Here is a 22,078-nt window from a genome sequence, read left to right on the forward strand (position 1 = left end):
AACTTTTTGCCCCGTCAAGTGCACAAGTTGCTTAGAAAAAACCGCGACATTCGCTGGCTAGAACATCGGTAAAAACTTTGCCATATCATCAGTGACATCACGGTGAGGCAGTTGATGTACCAGCGGTTCCGCCCAAGCGGTGCATTGAACCGAAATGCCTCCCTTTATTGTGTTGGTTTAATTTGGACAGAAGCGTACATTTGGCTTTGTTCCAATTAAAAGCAGACCTTTTCCCATTTAAAATCGTTTCGACAAAGTTTTCATTCCATTTAAAGATGGCTCGTTCCAGTACCATGGAATTTGTGGAAGTAGTATCTATTATGTATACTGTTTTAATTTGTGCCCTTCTCGCAAAAACCATATCAAATCGTACGAAACAAAGAAAACACAGTCGAACCATGTTTGTCCAAAACTAATCTATCACATCTTGGACCGGTGAGATTGTGTGCCATCATTCGATAGAAAGGACCATTTTGTTTTCCATGAAATACAGCATGTCTAATAATACGGGATGTTATTCTTCGAATGAGGCAAAATAGAGAGCTGTGAAAATGGTGTAGCATCGGAAAAGTAGCAAGTTAATATTACTTTTCTCCGTATTTTCCAACATTTCCATGAATTTCTAACCTTTTTTAATGAACTTTAATTAAAAGTGTCTATTCCCAGAGCTCGGCTACGCCCTTTCATGGGACAGGACTTGCGAAACAGCTAATAAATTTGAAATAGGTAGCCCAATTTGCCAAAAGATTTTCCCAACATTTCCCAACATGTGACCGTCGGCCGAGTACACCCGGAATAAGGTACCCCTCCGCTGTTCTGAGAAGGAAATATCTTCAAACTAATGTGAGTTGTACTTTAGATTAAGATTTTAATAGATTTAACCGTTATGAGCTGGCCGTTCTGCATGAATAAAAATACTCATACATCGAACAGCCATGACCACTGCCACTGATTCCGTACGGGGAAAACATTTTGCATCGCGAACGATACGAGTATGGATACTTTTACATTACTCATTGCGAAACAGTAAAAAAATAACACCAGCATCCCCAACAACAACTAAAAAAAGCACGATTCGTGACACATAAGCTGAACATGTGTACACCGTGTAACACATTCGTTTAGGGACAGTGTTATGGCGGCGCAGCAGGCAATGCTGGTGGCGATGATGGTGGTAGCGGATTGTGGTGTGAATGAAAATTCCACTGTTGAATAGAAACCGTCATCGTCGTCCTCGCGCTGTCATCATTGCCGTCTCTGCGGACGGCACACGAACACACGCAAGCGCGCTAGAGAGCTACGGGAATTTCCACGCTTTTCCTCCAACACACACACACACGCACGCAGATACACAACATGCCCATGCCCTGCATACGTACGCACGCTGATGGAAAATGGGAAAAATCGCGCGCACCGTCGCTCACTCGTGGAACGTTTTTCGTTTGAAAACCGCCGAGAGCACGCGAAAGAGCGAACTGCTCATACACACTATGTGCACAAATCGCATAATCACCACACACACAAACACACAACGCTCAGAATATGGTTATGGTCTCGTTCTAAGCTAGTGTCCTTTCGCTCACGAGAGCGACCCGCAAAGGATCGCTTGACGGACGCTGCTGTTGCTGGACTTATGAATATCTTTGCAATAATTATCTTTAATCATCTATCTAAGTGCACCGATATCTTAACCTCACGATCATCTAACCATGACACAACGTTTAGAATGTGTTCAAACCCTACATTGTAAGCCTTTTCCATTAACGTTTCGCCAAGTCACGGGTGTCTGGTGCAATTGCACCTGACACGTCTCACGCGACTTACAGCCAAACATCCGTCAAGTGCCACATTGTGGCGTACGGTTACGGTTGCCGTACTAAGTAATCTCCCGGCACAGTAACACGTTTAAGCCCTAATTACTGTCACAACTTTTTGCCCCGTCAAGTGCACAAGTTGCTTAGAAAAAACCGCGACATTCGCTGGCTAGAACATCGGTAAAAACTTTGCCATATCATCAGTGACATCACGGTGAGGCAGTTGATGTACCAGCGGTTCCGCCCAAGCGGTGCATTGAACCGAAATGCCTCCCTTTATTGTGTTGGTTTAATTTGGACAGAAGCGTACATTTGGCTTTGTTCCAATTAAAAGCAGACCTTTTCCCATTTAAAATCGTTTCGACAAAGTTTTCATTCCATTTAAAGATGGCTCGTTCCAGTACCATGGAATTTGTGGAAGTAGTATCTATTATGTATACTGTTTTAATTTGTGCCCTTCTCGCAAAAACCATATCAAATCGTACGAAACAAAGAAAACACAGTCGAACCATGTTTGTCCAAAACTAATCTATCACATCTTGGACCGGTGAGATTGTGTGCCATCATTCGATAGAAAGGACCATTTTGTTTTCCATGAAATACAGCATGTCTAATAATACGGGATGTTATTCTTCGAATGAGGCAAAATAGAGAGCTGTGAAAATGGTGTAGCATCGGAAAAGTAGCAAGTTAATATTACTTTTCTCCGTATTTTCCAACATTTCCATGAATTTCTAACCTTTTTTAATGAACTTTAATTAAAAGTGTCTATTCCCAGAGCTCGGCTACGCCCTTTCATGGGACAGGACTTGCGAAACAGCTAATAAATTTGAAATAGGTAGCCCAATTTGCCAAAAGATTTTCCCAACATTTCCCAACATGTGACCGTCGGCCGAGTACACCCGGAATAAGGTACCCCTCCGCTGTTCTGAGAAGGAAATATCTTCAAACTAATGTGAGTTGTACTTTAGATTAAGATTTTAATAGATTTAACCGTTATGAGCTGGCCGTTCTGCATGAATAAAAATACTCATACATCGAACAGCCATGACCACTGCCACTGATTCCGTACGGGGAAAACATTTTGCATCGCGAACGATACGAGTATGGATACTTTTACATTACTCATTGCGAAACAGTAAAAAAATAACACCAGCATCCCCAACAACAACTAAAAAAAGCACGATTCGTGACACATAAGCTGAACATGTGTACACCGTGTAACACATTCGTTTAGGGACAGTGTTATGGCGGCGCAGCAGGCAATGCTGGTGGCGATGATGGTGGTAGCGGATTGTGGTGTGAATGAAAATTCCACTGTTGAATAGAAACCGTCATCGTCGTCCTCGCGCTGTCATCATTGCCGTCTCTGCGGACGGCACACGAACACACGCAAGCGCGCTAGAGAGCTACGGGAATTTCCACGCTTTTCCTCCAACACACACACACACGCACGCAGATACACAACATGCCCATGCCCTGCATACGTACGCACGCTGATGGAAAATGGGAAAAATCGCGCGCACCGTCGCTCACTCGTGGAACGTTTTTCGTTTGAAAACCGCCGAGAGCACGCGAAAGAGCGAACTGCTCATACACACTATGTGCACAAATCGCATAATCACCACACACACAAACACACAACGCTCAGAATATGGTTATGGTCTCGTTCTAAGCTAGTGTCCTTTCGCTCACGAGAGCGACCCGCAAAGGATCGCTTGACGGACGCTGCTGTTTGTGTGCGTGAGCTCCAAACGCTAACACGATGCTGAAGGTGCGTGACTGTGTCACACACTGGCATAGTTTCCCCCCCCCCCCCCACCGTTCTATGGCCACCCACACCCACAACCCACACACGGTTACGGTTTTACAAACCCCTTCCACGACGGTTTCGACCGTATCAGCAATCTCGTGTAGGAAAATTGGATGAATAATGCAAAACGGCGAAGCAAACGCAGAGCGAACATTAGTAGTAATTTTCAGACACTTTTCAGAGGCGCAAATGAAATTTGGTAAACCCTGAACGGAGCTCTTGAAGTACACGCTGGAACACGCTGGAACCATTTCTTCACCAAATAAACAAAAAAAAACCACCCTCACCTTGCTGCTCCGCGTGAAAAAGCATCCAGTGGTGGCACTATCGCACATTTAACCGTAGTAATAGCACTCGTCCTTCACCTTATTTCGAACGATTAAACGTATTTGCCCTTGTGTGTGCCTTTGCAAAACACATACACCCCCACACACACACACGCCTATTCACTTTGCTTTAGCTTAATGGGTTTAGTAAATTTTATCTGTCCGCTACAATTCTGCTACGATCCACTACTTTACTGAGCACTGCGTTGATATGTCGTTGCTGGGATTTTTTATTTTTGGTTACGTTTCCTGTCGTAAGTTGGCCCCCTCTAGTTGATGTCTGCACTAAACACTTGTGCACGATTGTTGCGCGCTACACCCAGTAGCCCTGCCCGCCCTGTCCGCACTGCAGCTGACATTGACTTTGCTTATTCTGGCACACACAGTGAGTACGGCTCACGTGCATTACTCACGCACAGCACCCAACCAAACAAACAAACAAAACTGCACAACTGTTGGCACACACGCACACACACACGAACACGCACACACATTCACACTCGCAGGTACACGCGGTAGGCTGCTAGAAATGTTCCGATTTTCTTTCCGTTACATCGGAGACACAAGGCATCAGTGGCACAAGATGCCAAACAGTTGCGGTCCGCTCGTTTTGCGGAGTCACCTCCGCAAATGGGTCACCTTCACACCGCGCGGTTAAGGAACTTTCGGTGAGGCGGAATCCTGTTTGGTCCCGCTGTTTCTTTGGAATTTGGAAACACACACACACACACGCACACACAGTCTGCCGTTTCCCTCGCACGGTTTCCTTGGACGGACAGGGAACTGCAGTTACTGTGGCAGTGGAGCACAGAACCTGACCGTGTGTTCGGTTCGGTCTTGAGGCAACACCAGAAACCGCAAACACGGGATGGGGTTTGCACCCTTGTCAAATATGGCCGCGTACACGCTCCGGCACTTAGAACCTGACCGACCGACCGACCGAGAGTGGATGAACCATCGGCAGAACAGCTCTGGGTAGAGAGATGTATTCTCGGCCATACCCACACATCGACGGTGGAAACATTTGGGGAACAGGGGAAAGGGGAAGGAGGATGACAATGGAGTTCGTTGGGGTGGTCGGCGCCTGGGACACGAAATATCGCGTGTGTGCTTTACGAGCCGAAGCTCTGAAAAACCACGGCCGCATTCGGTTACAGTAACACCCACCAACACCACCGACGAGACGACGTTTTCTCTCTCTCTCTTTCTATCGTGCGTCCACTCATTTGGAGGACTGGAAGGAATCTCTCTCTCTCTCTCTCCCTCTCTCTCGTCACTCGTCCAAAGGACACTCTAATACAGTGGCGACTGGAGTTGTATCCTTTTCTGCATCTTACACGAGCGGAGAATGGCTTGCACGAAAAGTTCCTGAGCTAAACAGAGCTGTCAATCGGGGACTTCGGGCACCAACACCACTACGCACTTCCGAAGGTGAGTGTTACTCTCAACCCGTATGGCTATGTGAGTGTTGGTGGAGCTGAACAACTCCCACCACTATCTCCCACCCCATCAACCATTTCGTAGTAATGCGAGCAAATCGTGTATCCTTTCCCAGCAGCGTGTGTGTGTGTGTGTGTGTGTGTGTGCACTTCAAAATGGAGTGTTGCGTGCGCGTCCGTGAGCGTGTGTGCAGCGCGTGTGTCACGAGATGCCCACAGCTATTTGCGTGACATTCACATTCGCCCCAAAAAAAAACAAACAAATGCAAATGCTCAACCATTGCCGACCATCTTCGGCAAAGTTACGCAGACGACGAGGACATCGATACCGTGACCCTACCTACAATCTTATTCTTGCCTTCCTGTGCCCTTCTCGCCTTTCCCTTTGCCCTGCACAAGGATAACATTCGAAGTCTACCTACATGGAAGCCCGGTCGCCTTCCGAGCCTCTCACGACGCTCCCACTCCTCAGCGCCACAGTGGAGACGACGGCGAGCGAACTGCAGTTGGCTACCATCCTCATCCAAGCAAATATGGAAATCCTGTCGAAGCTGAAAATCTTCAAACAGGTACAAAAACAACGGAATACGGACGTCGCCAACGACATCATTTTCGCCACAACAACAGCAACATCCAATGCTGGAACGGACGCCCCGACCAGCACACCAGACCACCAACACAACACCACAATAGTCGAAAACGCAATAGTCGAAAACGAACAAACAAACACAAACGAAACCAACAAACGGCGACGGACCAGGAACAAAAATAAGGCAAACGAGAACGGACAACAGGAGGACCATCCAAAAGAACCGGAATCCGGATGGACGAAGGTCCTCAGCAAGCAAGCTAAACGGCGGATGAGGAAGAAGCAGCGAAAGCAGCAGGCAGCGGCAGAAGTTGGTCAACAACATCAGCAGCAGCCGGAGCACCATCAGCCACCGACGCAGCCCAAGAAACGCGCGTATCGAGTCCCGGACGCCCTGGAGTTGGAGGCGATTAATGACACCACGCCGGACGAGATATTGCGCGTAGTAAAGGAGAAGCTTGGCGACGACAGGAAGGTTGTGGAGCGAGTGCGGACCAACTTCCAAGGGAATCTTCTCTTGGAATTGTCCTGCAAGACCCACACCGAAACTCTGGACATGTGGAGAAAGGTGTCCGCGGCGCTCGACGGCAAGGCGAAAGCCCGTCCGCGGACCCCCACTGTTCGGCTCACCTGCACAAACATCCCGCCCAGCTGCTCTAAAGAGGACATCGCCACGGACATTAGCACCGCCTTGGGAGTAACCATCTACGCGGATCAGGTCACGACCGTAAAGTCGAACTACGGTACGTTGGTCGCGTTCTTCGGTTGCCCAGAGGTGGCCGCGACGGAGGAGGTGCTGCAGACGCAGCACGTCATCGGGCTGAGTCGGTGCTGCAGACTCCGGAAGGTGGAGACGAAGCGCCAGTGCTACCGATGCTATGAGTTTGGCCACATCGCCACCAATTGCCGCGGCAAGGATCGGTCCAGCAGATGCCATCGATGTGCTGAGCCTAAGCACTCTGGACCGTGCACTAAGGAGCGGAAATGTCTCGTCTGCAAGGGCCCGGACGCAATCGGACACTCGTTCGGCCAGCGCAACTGCCGCCAAGTAGGAGGAGGGGTCACCAGCCGGCCCTGCAATGGTTAAGGTACTCCAGCAGAACCTCAACCACAGCCAGCTGGCCCAGGACATGCTGCTGCAAACGGCCCGATCGGAAGGCTGCGACATAGTGCTGATCTCGGACCCATACCGGATCCCCGAGAACAACGGCAACTGGGTTGCGGATCCGACGGGCAATGTGGCAGCAGTATCGACAGGAAGGTACCCCATCCAACGCATTATCGAGAATCGACGGGATCGCTTCGTCGTGGTCGAGATGCGTGGCATCGTTTTCTGCTCCGTGTACCTACCACCAGTGGGTCCCGATTCGACTGTAGAGGATTTCCGGCGCAAATGGACAGAGATTGCGTCGGTGATACCGCGGAACCGGGACACCGTGATTGGCGGCGACGTCAACGCCTGGTCAAGAGCGTGGGGCATGGAACGCAGAAGCAACGATGGAGAGCGGGTGCACAGGGGCGCGGTGGTGATGGACGCAGCGGCGTCGCTGGGACTGGTCCTGTTGAATCGGGGCAACCATCCAACATGGAGCGGTCACAGTGGTCGCAGCTCCATCGTCGACGTATCCTTCTGCAGCCCGTCGCTCATGGGAGACAACGACTGGCGCGTCTGTGACGAAAATCCGAGCGACCACAACACCATCAAGTTCACGGTCGAGCGAACGACGGCACAACATAACCTGGGACAGAGGGAGCAGCAAACGGCGGAGTGTAGGTGGGCGACCCGATTCTTCAACAAGGACCTCTTCGTTGAAGTCATGGGCTCGCTGGACATCCACAACCACACCCTCTTGGCGGACGAGCTGACGCAGGCCATGACAACCGCCTGCGACGCGACGATGCCGAGATTGCCTGCGGCCCGAGGAAGACGACGATCGGTGTACTGGTGGAACGAGGAGATTGCCCAGCTACGCCGCAACTACATCGGGATGCGGAGACGGCTCAGGAGAGCACGGACGGACGACCAGCGAGAGGAACGACGGCCGGCCTGTACAGCAGCCAGAGCAGCATTGGAGCAAGCGGTCAAGCGAAGCAAGAGGGAATACGGCGAACAGCTACCTGAACAGCTAGGGCCCCACGGATTCGGGCCGGGTTACAAGGTCAGGAAGCAGCAGTGGACTGGAGCGCGCGTACCGATGGAACGGGACCCAGCGAAGCTCCAGCACATCGTCGGCGAACTTTTTCCGGAGCGACCGCCCATGGATTGGCCCACAGCGGCCAGATTATCAGAAGAGGACATCGACCGGGATCCCGTCACCGAGGGGGAGCTGTTGAGCATTGCAAAATCGCTCAACCCGCAGCGAGCCCCGGGCGACGACAATATCCCGAACGTGGCCCTGATAGCGGCGATGACGGCCTTTCCCGGTGTCTTCAGGAGAACGTTCCAGCACTACATCCGGACAGGCTACTTCCCGGACGAATGGAAGAGGCAACGGTTAGTGCTGTTCTCCAAGACGGGGAAACCACCCGGGGAACCGTCGTCGTACCGGCCAATCTGCCTACTGAGCGTCCTCGGGAAAGTACTGGAGCGACTCATTCAGCGCAGACTCACGGAGCATCTTGACGCGACGGGTGGTCTGTCTGACGCCCAGTACGGATTTCGAAAGGGACGCTCTACGATGGACGCCATCAACAGGGTGCTCGCCAACGGAAAGATCGCGCTCGACAAGAAGGGCAAGGGCGACCGACTGTGTGCGATGGTGACAATCGACGTGAAGAACGCCTTCAACACGGCTAACTGGACAGCGATCGGAGAGGCTCTGCAGCGAAGGAACACGCCACCGTACCTCCTGGCGATGCTGCGGAACTACTTCGAGAATCGCACGCTCCACTACGAGACGGACGAAGGATTGGTCTCGCTACCAGTGTCGGCGGGCGTGCCTCAGGGTTCGGTTCTAGGGCCAACACTGTGGAACGTCATGTACGACGACCTTCTCCGTCTGGAGCTGTTCGGGAAGCGTGCGGACATCATCGGGTTTGCTGACGACGTGACGTTCACCCTCGTTGGACGGGACACGCAGGACATCAGCGCCCTTGCTACGAGGAACCTGGAGACGATCGAGCGTTGGATGGGAGGAGTGGGATTGCAGCTGGCCCATCACAAGACCGGCTACATGATCTTCTGCACCCATCACACCCCGCAGATAGGCCAACTACGAGCGGGGACACACACGATCGAATCCACGGAGACGCTCAAGTACCTCGGGGTTGAGCTCTGCCGCAAACAGCACCACGGTCGACATCTAGAGGAGGTTTGCAACAAGGCGACTCGTATCACGAACGTCTTGACCGCCCTGATGCCGAACAAGTGTGGCCCAAAAAGCAGCAGAAGGAGACCCCTGGTGAACGTCGGGAATAGCATCGTCCGCTACGCTGCGTCAGCGTGGGGACGGAAGCTTCTACAGAGGAACACTCACCGCACCACAGTCCAGAGGTCGCATCGCACCGGAGTGCTTCGAGTGGCCAGCGCATTCCAAACGGTTTCATACGACGCCGCCTGCGTGGTTGCAAGCACCATCCCGTTAGTTCTCCTCCTAGAGGAGGACATCCGCTGCCACGACGAAAAGGCAGCGAGGGGAGGTCCAGCACCAGACATACGGAAGCGGCAGCGAGAAGAGACCATGGAGCGCTGGCAACGCCAGTGGACAGCCGGCGCAGAGCAGCAGAGTTCGCCAGGTTTGAAGACAAGGAGGCTGATCCCGAACATCAGTTCATGGGTTGGCCGCAAGCACGGGGAAATAGATTTCTATCTTACCCAAGTCCTAACGGGACACGGGTTCCTGCGGAGCTACTTCGTCAACAAAGGTATCCTGGAAGGCTCGCCTAACTGCCCGGTGTGTGAGCATGACGTGGAAGACGTCGACCACGTGATGTTCCATTGTCCACGGTTCGCCCGAACACAACACGAGATGCAGCAACAGAGCCACACCCGCTTGACGATGGACAACCTTGCCACGGAAATGTGTGCCAGCCGCAGCACATGGGAAGCAGTCCGGACGGCCGCACGGACAATCTTCAAAAGCCTCCAAGTGAGGTGGAATGAGGAGAGTCCGCCGACGGCCAGAAGACGACGGCAGCAGCGACGAAGGAACGCGGATCAACGGAGGCAGCAATAGCGGCCCCCCGCCACCAACAACACCAGGACAACGGAAAACAGAAGCAGCAGCGGTAGCGACGAGTAACCAGAGCAGCAGCAGGAGCTAGGACCCACCCGAGAGTGGCGGCCACGGACGGGTGGATTCTGAACAACAGCAGCAGCAGCAGACGGAAGACACGAAGCGGCAGCAGCAGCGAGGACAACCAGGAAGGACGACGCAGCAGTGCGCAACAGCAAGGGTGCTACGCACACACGACCCCGCATGGAGTACTACGCACATCAGCGCATCGGCAGGGTTCGGATCAGGTCGAGGAGTGGTTTAGTGCGGTCGCATCGGTTGCTTGACTCGCTTCACGGGTCAAGCTTCATGATGAATCCCACATAACCCATCTCGAGGGGCGGTGTCTAGCCGCGATATGCCCCTCTAGGTGGGTACCTTCTGAAGGTTCCCTCCCCGTTAACAAAAAAAAAAAAAAAAAAAAAAAAAAAAGGATAACATTCGAAACCCCGAGCGTAGTGTGTTGGCAGTATTCAAACAAACTGCTCCGTTTCTCTGAGGGCGTTTCGAAGTTCGATGAAAGTGATGGATTTAAATGTCATATCTGGTGGGTGCATTACATTGCAAACAGTTCCAGAGCGAATCCGTGGGCCGATGAACGCGAGCGGTGGGTGTTAATGCCATTCGTTTCATTCAACCCGTGGTTGTTTTAAACAATCAGACCTGATACACGTGCACAATGGAAGAGGCGAAATCGTAGATTGATGTTTAATCAAGGGAATAGAAGCATAAGATCATTCACAGCTGATCATGTCCATGTTAACTGCGAACTTTATCGTTATCGGAGCAGTGTGGGTGTTGCGTGAGACATTTTTTAAGCAAAATAGTCTATGTCACAAAATGCCACTTCTATAATGCATTAAAACTAAAAAACAGAACCAAACACAATTCGAAATGGTCTCTGCAACTAGTGGCATTATGTATGAATTGCAACGGACCTTCAATACAAGGTCACGTGACGATATTCTAGTGCTAGCCGTTACTTACAATTGACCGAACTTTGCATCTCTTTTACATATTTAATTTGAGTAATTTTTCATCAGGCCATATAATTAGATTTCGTACCAATACTAGTACTGTCAAATACGATAAAAATGAAAAATGAAAAATGAATGTTATAATAATGGATATTGTGGATCAACATTGAGCATTGAGTTTTTTTTTTGTTTTAAAGTTACATAACGGATAATATTGAGTGGTGCTATATGTTGTTTGAATGCCTGAAGTTTGTAGAACACGAGCATATTTATTATATTACCGATCGTAGATGAGAAACGCTGGAAATCTAAATTAATAATATTATCAAAATGTACCCTCGTATGGCTGTACTGGTCCTAACCGTTCGCCATAAGTGTTTTTATTGTAGCTGCACTCTTTCTTCACAGCAAAAGCATGATTCATAGTTTGCACTAAACACTTCAAACTGTGAAAACTGTGAACGTTTCAAGCGAAGTCACACACGAAGCACATCCAAACTCCATAAAAACGAGGCAAATTTCGCATACTGCAATAATTGGATCCCCGAAGTTCAGTTTCACCAATTATGGGCATGCGAAAAAGGTTCGCGAAGCCTAATCTAAATTTAATAAAAATACATTTAATTCGCACTAACCGTTAGTGGTGGGAGTTTTACTAATCGCAATGCTACAAATGGAACGGTTGTGATGCAACACTATAAAAAGAACTTTATTCATCAACTCTTGAATTGTTAATCGTTTTCATTGAAATTACCATCGGCACCGGTACTAATGACTTCTTCTTGATAATTAAAGGTATTAGTTTGATCAATTATGGCGCTGTCCTATCGCTTTCTATCGTTCTAAAACTCTAATGAAGTGTTTGAGAAACTGCATGTTTCGAACTAAGGAAACATGTTGGAAAGTAATAAAATGTTTATGATAAAAATAGATGACTTTTTAGAAAACAATATAAATAACGAAAAACGACCCGTAAAGTCGACCTAAATGGTTAGATGTAGATGTGTAAAAATATACATAAATATGTAAAATAATTTAAAAAAGGCTCGAGAAATTTGTACTCTACTCCGTCAATACATGGCGGATAATACAACAAAGAGCCGTTATAAATGTAATAAAATAAATTAAATAAAAATATATAAAACGGCGCGGTCTGGTGGTGTATTGGTAGCGGTGCTGGTCTTCACACGACACAAATCATTGTCAATGCGGCCTGGCCGTTCTAGCAAAACATAAAAAATGTATTTAAAGTATATAAATCAATAAAGTACGAAATAAAGACTTGAATAAAGAAATTGATAAGGAAATAAATAAGGAAGAATAAATAAATATTAATATTCGTTGTACTCGATTCTATGAATTCATTGCACTCAGTAAACAGGACCAAGGCGTTATGGTAGTAAGACTTGTATTTCACACTACTTTCGTGGAAAATGGACGATCGTGCAGAGAATTAATTAAAATCATGTATTAAATGCAACAGCCCTAGATCTGCAAGGTGGTAGGTTTAAAGCCTTATGCTGCAATAAATGTATGCTCGATATTGTGGAGAAGCTCTTTCTAAATTCAATCTAAAGCTTCTGTTTCAATGTGCGGATACCAGTGACTAGCGGTCTGGAATAAAGTTGTCCGGATAACAAAAACACTGCCTGAAAACATGTCCAAACTTTAACGCATTAACTAAAACGATGAAAACAACCACGAGGCCCCGGAATCATCAATCAGCACTGGCGTGCCCGGGTACATTTATGTTTCTTCTGGTGTTGCAGCGTCCGTGCTCGGTACGCTAATCGAAGGCAAATTACAATGCTCCGGTTAATGGCATTATCGCTCTTCATCTTCACTGTCATGTCCCGTGTCTTAACCGGAACACCCGGCCACTAGCACCCGATATGCTGTGTGTGTGTGCGCACATTGCTGCGCACTGTTGTCTGACCTTCGGGCTTGCTATTCCCCGTACAGTTCAGTGTGTTCCATCGTGCTCGCGTACCCTAGGCTACCCGGCTACACCATCCAGCTAATTGACCGCCATCAATCAGATCCTCGAGGTGGCCGATGCGGCGCTGCAGAGGAAATTATGCATTAACCATTAATGATCGCTGTGCGTGTCCGTGTCCATGTAGCGCGTATTTTCACCAAAGCCAATGTCCGAAAGCACAGAAACATTTCCCATTCGAAACAAAACAAATCGTCGAACAAAGCAAACCCACCGTTAGGACCCCCTGGATGGTGGGACGGAAGGATGGCACAGGGATGGAATGTACCCCGTTAATTAGTCGCTGATTATCAGTCATAAATTTTCCAACGTCGGGGTTCGGGAGTGATTTTGGTTTTCATAAACATCACCCCACGGCGTGTTGTCGTGGGGTTTGTGTTATGTTTTCCCACCCGCGTTTGGTAAGCTCTTCGACATGATACTTCGCGTACCTAGGACAAACAGAGCTTACGCAACGTCGCAGCGTCTGTCTTGTTGTTCTCCGGATCTGTTAGAAATGAAAAAAAGCAGCACAACTCCTTAAACCCTTTATGGATGCAAAATGCACAGCTGAGAAAGCAAGTTTGTTCTCTGCCATGATTTTTTTTTCCGTTGGGCACAGGCACTCCTTTACCCGGGTGGTGACCCCGTACTAACGAATCATCCTCGGTTTACCCTACTTCAGCACACATTACTTGAGCAAATTGAACAACCAAAGAAAAAGACACCTGCTATAAGCAGGGTAGCAGTAAAAAAAACACACCAACGAAAGAACCACTCACACATTAAATCCCACTCGACCTCTTTCGCTATCAATTGCTCGTCGGGATGCCGTCCCCCCGGTTCCATGCCGCCCGCACCTTCAGCTGCCCACAATCGCCCGTGTGCACATGTTGTGAATGTATTTGCTACAAAATTGACCCAACCAGCGGCAGGCGAACGATCGTAATGATTATTGACCTGTGCCGCCGCAACCCGGCAGCCCCCGATCGCCGTCAGATCGTCCTTAAAGCAGTACAACAGGCGGAGGACATCATCGGCGGACGTAAGATTCTCTCTCTCTCTCTCTCTCTCTCTCTTTTCCTATTGTCCTCGACGAAACAATACGCCGCGGTTGTGGGAGAACCATACGGATGTGTGGGTATGTGCGCGTGATGGACCCGATGTACGTACACATTCGCTGAAATGCCAGTTGGCGTAAAAGCAAAATGGTGCAAGCGTGAGTGGGAGAGCTGAATGGGGGCGATGAGAAATATCGATTACCGTCGCATCCGCACAAATGGAGCAAAACGGGCTACTGCTAACCGAACCGAGAACCGACCGCAACACCGATTTTTATTTCGCTACAGTCTAATTACTATCTGATCGCAAAACTTCAAATTTACTGCAGAAGGTAGAGGATTTGCGACGAGATTAAATAAAAAGTTTGGGCATGTCCATGACGGTTTGGTTGCAGAAAATTTGCGAAAGCTTTCATCGCTAACAATGATAATAATGGTTTTGTAAATCAAACGAACACTGCAAACAGCAGCTGTAAATCATCGTGCTGCCACCACGGCATCCTCCCGCCAGTCTCGTCCGAAAATGTTATCTCATAAACGGTCTCTCGTGACTAAAGCGAGAGAAGTCATCTCACATTCACGCGAGAGCGTGTACGTGGGATCCGTGTTCATCCTTTCTCGTTGAGAACCTCAAGCAAAGCGGAGAGAGAGAAAGCATGAGAGAGAAGCAGCATGTGTGTTGGTGTGGGTGTTTGTGACGAGATGAAAATGAGATGAATTGGGTGGGAGGTGGAAAGAAGAGCCCTGAGGCAAAAGAGAGAAAGAGAGAGAGAGGATGGGAGTGGGGGGTAAAATCGGGATGGAAGGACTCGGTTGTACTACGCGCGGAACTGGAATACTATCAAAAGTACGCTGCAGTCTACGACAAACATGCAGTGCGAAGGGGGAAGGAAAGTGGACTGCGTGGTGGGTGGTGGTTTCGGAACCGGGGGCTCGTTTGACAGTGTATTGGCACACTAGCCAATCCATTTATTGCACTTGTGTATCCTGTACGGTCCAGGCCCCGGGAGCGTGCGCTGAAACGATTCATTGTGGACAAGAGACGAGCAACTGCACTCAATCCCATTCTCAACCCAAATGCTTCTGCTGCTGCTGCTTGAAAGGAAGAATGGCCGAAATATCCTACTTTCGCGAGACAATCACATATGCCTCTCGCAGGCAGTGGGACCACACGAGGGAGCATTTGGGGAAGTGTTTCGGGCAGAGATCTATGTGCAGCAGTGCGGTGCAATGTAATAATGCACCCATTTTGCACCGAGAAAACTGCTACCATACCAACGTTTTTCAACTCTTTTTGCATCCCCCGAGTGTGCGTGTGTGGGTGTACACGCTAGTAGTACGATTAGCGAAACGACGACAACGATCGGATCTCGGTCTGCTGCAATGGAGCGTCAATCGATTCGGGGGGGCCTTGTATTGCGGTGCCTTTTTTGTTTTTTCGAACGTCTTCTACCGTTCATTCAGTTTCGCAAGGAGGCTGTGGAGGGGACAGCCATGACATGACGGTGGCCCCAAGGTGGAGATGGTGATGCGGGCCAGCGAAGGGTTTTGGAATGAAATTCCTATGCATTTTTCATTTCGTGTCCTAATCTGAGCATTGGCATTCTTTGTGTCATTCCTTCACGCTGGGGAAACCATCTCGACATGTTCAACCGACGGTAAGTATGCTTGCTATGCTAATTTGGTGCCTTCGTCGTGGGAGGATGGATTTTTATTGCGTTTTTTTTTAAAGATGTTATACTTTGTACTACAGTTACAGTAGAATATATTTAAAGAAAACTACATGGTGTGGATAAACACCACTAATGACAGCCATTATTCATTTCCTAGTTTGAATTTAGGAAACAATATAAAAATATAATATTTATCATTTCCTCGTCCTAAAACCTGGACAGTTTGGCATTGCTTTGGCATTTGGCATTTGGCATAAATGACAATTGCTTGGCATTAAATTATACCTTATGGGAAACAAACACCACTACCTTATATTATCGCTGATATTAGCTACTAAGTATTTCTGACATAATTTTCGTTTTTTTTAAATATTTGTAATAAAATAAACGAACAAATGTATGAAATAATAAACATATAAATGCTTCTTACGTATATTTTAATATTCCAGTTCCACCAAGAAGCGGGAGAACAGTTTTAAAACAAACCGTAGAACAAAATCTCAAGTATATTGCGAACAACCCACATTTACCTAAAATATTCGGAATGAGATTTCCATCTGAAAGATTGTTATCCTTTTGCAGAGCTGCTCTAATCAGTGTACGCATACATGAAATGCAATCGGAAATTGATTTTTGCTTCACAGCATTTCGCCAGGGGCGGGAACGGAAGCTGCGTGACTATGTGCGACGTGTTTGCATATCAAATATAAGTCTGGAACCCTTATGTTTGCCCTTTACCAGAGTTTGGTACCCTCGGGGCGTTAATGTCTGTGTCGGAAATTATTTTTCATTCACTTCTATCATTCGCGTCAGTTTTCTGGTGGAAGAAACTGTTTGGTAAAGAGTTGGTAACCAATCTGCTACAGACATTGATTAAAACGTTTGCCATTGCAGAAGAGTCAAGATTGTGTAGTTAAACCGTTTTGGACGTAAGCAGTTCCAACGCCAGAACGGTTATATGACCAACAAGAAGTGCAGAAGACTTCCTTCGCCTTCGAAAAATCGTCGCTCATATCGGCAATGGTTGGCGGATTAAGGATTGGCTTATGAAAGCATCTCCAGTGGAGATGCCTCCAACTGTCACAAACTGCTCTGATAAGCTCAACTGACAAGCCCCTATTTGCTTGCGTTATTCTGAAAAAAGCAAAATTCAAATATAATTTTATTCTAAGCTTAAAACTTCTTCGCTAGAAGCTTTGCAAAAGCATTCCATTTTGTTCATTTATTTCCCTACACATAAGATGCTAGTGCTTGCAGTTTTAACACCACTTATGCCACTTCCCATTTTAATTACTTTCGCCTAGCTGCACTACGGCACTACGGGCCACGGAGTTCGAGAACGTTCAAAATCGTTTCAAACTACTTCTGGCATACTTCAAACAGACCCTTAACCGCCGGGTTCTATCTCGGAACGTTAAAGTCCCGAACTGCATCGATCACCGCGACCTAAGCTCCTCAATCAAACGGTCCGAGCACGGTACACGATCTACTCACCAGTCCATTACCGAACGATTATTATCACTATTATTAGTAGTATTATTATTGTCATTATGTTCATGGGTTTGTTGCAAAAAAAACACAAAATCCCGAGTCTGGCCGGGTTTTTCCCAACCCATCTAGCACGTGATATTGAACGCTGGACATGACTTGAATGTTCGCTAGAGGAATTTTGCCATTTTCCCCGTGTTCTCGGGTGGGAAGAGGAATAAACTGCGCCCGGAAAGAAAACTCCACCCCCAACCACCTACCTAGAAGACAAGAATCCTTTCGTCGAACCGGACCGACCTCAACGCGACGTACGGAACATTCCTGATAAGCGCCTTTTGCTGACGACGTCTCAACGACGTCGGGTCCTGGGAGCGTCGGGGAGCTTTTCCTCGGGAATGATGGAAAATTTATGGTAATAAAATCGGCGTTTAATCCCCGATGACATAACATACTTTTACACTTTCGCCATTTTGCTATTGAACGAACGAATGGCAGGAAGCCCGCTGTACGTTGGCCGTTGTTGCGGACAAGTTGCCATCAATTTAAATAGAGTTGATGATTTTTTTTTTTGGCTGCGCACGTGTGTGCCAAACCAAGGTGTTAAGTGCCGTTGGTGGTGATATTGATTTTTATTTTACACCTACAGACACCTTACAATACTTGCTGTGTTTTAAATGTTTGCAACACATTGTCCCGCATTGTGTGTTGTTTGTTGAGAATGAAATTATTTTAACATCATTTCGGTACTTTCGGTTTCGAATAAAAAAAAACTGCTCACGCAACGTTTTGCTCCATTCAAGACGATCGAACTGCTTCGGTGACGGTGGGTCAGTAAACTTCTCGTACCGGCCACAAAGGAGGCTTCTGCCACGCGGGTTTCCACCATATAAGTCTAAAGACAACCAGGCGTCTCCATTTTATTGAGCCAAATCGAGCAACTGTGGCATTTGGGGGACGGGTGGACCGAATAAATTCTGAATCGTTGTCAGATGCTTGCTGCCCACGTTAGTTCACCCAGCCCAACCCGCAGAAGCCCGAGAAGCACGGATAAAGTCGCAAAAATCGATGTGTCCCATAACGTTGCTCCAAAACATAATTCTCACAAGCATGGCCCATAGCACAGTGTGTCGCCGTGCCGTGTTGCTGCCGAGTCCTGCCGGGCCAGGATCCAATTTCGCATACCCACACACACACACACACACACACCCAACTACGCGCATGCATACAGTCCCATGCACACATGAAGCACAATCGGGGCAACATAACGATCGTGGCGTTAGGTCCACCCATCCACCCCCCCGTTCCCGGCGAGAACCGAACACGACAAAAGCGAACGGAACGGAGAAATATGGATGTCGTTCAATTCGTTGTTTATCCATATAAATTATGTTTTCCCAGTGGCCCAACTACCCAACCGCCGGATCCTTTTGCCATCTTGGCCGATTGTCCTACATTTTGCAGCCCTTGCGCGGGCATGGTACACCTTACTCTTCCACTTTTCATTTTATACCATTTCGCGGTGAGAATTTTCGTTTTGCCACGCTCACAACGAAACGAACGGAATCACCATCGCGGTTATGCCCCCGTAAGCCCTTCAGTGGGCCCATCTTGGTGCATCTTTGTGCCGAACCAAAGGGAAATCTTTTCCTTTCCCTTAATCTTTTGGCTCATGCTCGGAACATGAAACTATATGCAACGACAAAAACAAATAAAATGAAAGGTTTAATTTAAGACTTAGGGCAAATGCCTTTCAATACAAACATCCTATCGCGTACATTGTTTGTAAATTTCCTTTCACAAAATGAAGAATATGTTTAATTTTATATGAAAGATTATTACTTTTGTCTAATTTTATGGATCTATGCCGGAAGATCCGGAAGCTAAATGTAAGTTGTTGTTTATTTTTGATATCCGAATAATGCGGTCAACGCTTTTAGATATTTTGATATTGATTTTCTATATCCTATTAGACTACTTCACATAAGTTTGTATTTGTATTTGTATTAATAACGAACTCTACGAGCAAAATAATGAGCTCGCAATCGATTAACGAAACAGATTTGCTAGGCTTCGGTGGGCGGGATATGTCATAAGAATAACACCGAACGACCCAGCCCGGAGAAAAAATCTATTTTGACACCTCTATTTTTACATTAAGCCTAAATTGGTATGGATATGGCTGCGATTATTGGCTGAATTGGAAGTAACTCCAAATACATTTTGCTCATTATTCGATTTATCTATTTATTATTGAAATTCTTTCGAAAAGCCAACCAATTTCATGATTCGACTAGCGTTCCGGCATGATATCTCTCAATTTGATCTGTGCATGAAACCGTAGCAGAACCCCGAAACCCCTTTCTTTTGTTTATCGATAGAGACTATCAAACTTGAGCAACCTTCAAGTATGTACAAACATCGGATTACGGATGTTCTCTAGATAAATATGTCAAGAAAAAGTTAAATAGGCTAGGTTTATCAGCACGTCCCTTATGGTAAGTGAAATGAAACAAAAGCTTTTTGAAACACACTCACCTTTCTTCGGCCACAACAAAGCATTCTTCGCGTGCGCGAATGTCCGGTAGCAGTCGTTTTCAGCCGTGCGAACTTCCGCCACTGCATTAGTCTACGTCGGGCGCGTGAAACGACGACTAGCTTCGGGCTGTGGCTGTTGGCAGCGCTGTTCCGGCCGTGCTATGAGGCGCAACCGGCTCGGACCCGCGTGCGCCGTAGTGCAAGGAATCCCTGCCCAACAACACCGCCCACCGCCGCAACGAAGCCCCGTCCTCCGGCACCCCCACTACAGCCGCCGCCGCCGCCCCCGCCTACTTGTACACCGGCCGAACGTCGGCGCACGGATGAGGAACCCGGCCCTCGGTAGATCTGCTGCTGCTGCTGCTGCTGCTGCTGCAGCTGTTGCTGATGCAGCCGTACCACTTCCTCGATGGAGTCCTCGTCTTCCTGTTGCTGGTGTTGCCGCGGCTGTTGCCGCAGCTGCTGCGACGACCTGGACCGGTCCTCGCTACTACGCTCACTACCACCACGGTACCACTCCTCGTGCTCCTGCTGCTGCTGCTGCTGCTGCCACTCCTGCTCGTACGGCTCCTGAAGTCTCTGGTTGGAACGAACGTGACTCATTGACGACTGATTCGATTGCGCACACAGCCGATGGTCGTGGGACGTCGGGCGTCACGATGGACGCCGTCTACAGCTACCAACGCACTGGGACGCTTGCCACCACCGCTCAATACGACCGTGCCCGGTACCGACCGGTGACGGCACTGATGCTGCTGCTGCGCACTCTTTCGCACTCGGCACGGGTCCTTCCTCATTCTGGGCGGCGCGTTCCTCGCGTACATTGCGTGCAGCCACGGCTGGTCGGCACACTACACCCGCACATCACATCCACAAACGGCCACGCACGGATCACACATACACACACGCGTTCCCACGTTCACAGATATCACCCAGTCACTAATCAGGAGACGAATGCTTCACTTGCTGTCGTAGGCGTCTTGAGACCCTTTGGCCTGGATATCATACGCGCACAAAGAGACGAAGACACAGCGACTTGTTAGTTGAGTTTAATTATTTAATCTAATTGTCGTATTTTGGGGGCCGGGGCGCGACTCAATTCCATTTCCGTTCAAGACGCCCAGCTGGGTATTCTTCAGGGCGGAACGATTGTGAGTACGATCGAAGATAATTGATTTAATTAATAGAATTGGGAATTGGCTAATTGGAAGTTTCTCTACCGGCCCTCTATATCGATGTCGGAAAACTGTACCAATGATGGACATCTGGCACAGTCACAGCCAGATAGGCCAGCTGGTAGCAGCGCAACGACCATCAAGAATAGTTTCAGCCAAATGATGTCACATGATGCACATGCACTGGGTAGGTACTGGAGCTATTTTTGCGTCCATAACTCCAGCGGAGGAGAAAAAGCTTCAACGCTAAAGATAAAACTATTGCTCATCTACCTACCCGAAAGGACCTTCGGTTCATCATCTGTTTTTTTTTTGGGTAATTGTCTTTCTCTTCGTTCCTTGAATTGTGTTTTATTCGGAGCAACATTTGGCACAAACAAACAGCGAGAAAAAAAAAGCTCCATGACATAAACCATCACACCTGTCCAGGTTACAGTTTCCACCTTTCCAAGTACGAAGTACATTTCTTGCGCCATATAATACCATATTCCTGTCAGCCAAGCGCAAAATGTTGACTTTTTTGTACCGTACTGCCGTACGCTGCTGCCCAGCTTCGTTTACGCCAGCACAATGCTGTGTTGTTACTTCGGATAATTGGCAAATAACGGACTCCCAGTGCATGTGACGTACGGAATGCGGAGCTGGGAAGGTAGGCAACGCGATAACATACAACGCCCGCCCGAAGATCTTGCGGGTCGTCGAGATCCTCGTCGTCGGGGCGATGGAGACGCCTGGTAGGTGTATGCTTTTCGTTACCAGCCAATGGATGCATGTGGGCTGGTATTGTTCCACCGTACGGATGGCCTACATCTACACAGCGTCCTATAGTTCCTGTTCCGCTTTTGTCAGATGCATCCCCGCCCGATCGCGTTTGCATTTCTTCCGGGTTTGCGTTTTGTGCGAGCCGAACCAATGGTGCGGTGAGCTAGCAGGGCACGTGACGTGCTATAAGCAGGCGAAGGCAAGCAGGCATAGTTGCAGAAAATCTTCGTCATACAA

At 48.3% G+C, this 22,078-nt stretch overlaps 2 protein-coding genes across 2 annotated transcripts in view; both read right to left on the bottom strand.

Annotated features, from left to right (window-relative positions):
- LOC128298421 (rho GTPase-activating protein 100F) overlaps positions 1-20,019 on the bottom strand; it is a 51,613-nt gene extending 31,594 nt beyond the window's left edge. The window contains exon 1 of the mRNA XM_053034171.1: positions 19,905-20,019. Within this exon, the coding sequence (XP_052890131.1) occupies positions 19,905-19,991 (87 nt within the window). The 5' untranslated portion in view covers positions 19,992-20,019. The remainder of the gene's footprint in view (positions 1-19,904) is intronic.
- A 44-nt stretch (positions 20,020-20,063) lies between these two features.
- On the bottom strand, positions 20,064-20,701 carry LOC128309646 (putative cyclin-dependent serine/threonine-protein kinase DDB_G0272797/DDB_G0274007). The gene is made up of 2 exons (XM_053046084.1): positions 20,585-20,701; positions 20,064-20,483 (listed from the first exon to the last, which is right to left on the bottom strand). Exons 1-2 carry the CDS (start codon positions 20,699-20,701, stop codon positions 20,064-20,066), a joined length of 537 nt encoding a protein of 178 aa, XP_052902044.1.
- Positions 20,702-22,078: the final 1,377 nt, after the last annotated feature.

This window comes from Anopheles moucheti, chromosome 2 (genome assembly GCF_943734755.1).
Source record: "Anopheles moucheti chromosome 2, idAnoMoucSN_F20_07, whole genome shotgun sequence".
Classification (NCBI taxonomy): domain Eukaryota; kingdom Metazoa; phylum Arthropoda; class Insecta; order Diptera; family Culicidae; genus Anopheles; species Anopheles moucheti.

Excerpts from the sequence above, each read along its gene's own strand:
- LOC128309646 (XM_053046084.1), bottom strand. The coding sequence starts at position 20,701 with ATGAGGAAGGACCCGTGCCGAGTGCGAAAGAGTGCGCAGCAGCAGCAT. Across the intron at positions 20,484-20,584 it reads GCAAGCGTCCCAGTGCGTTG|AGACTTCAGGAGCCGTACGA; the intron begins GTAGCTGTAGAC and ends CGTTCCAACCAG.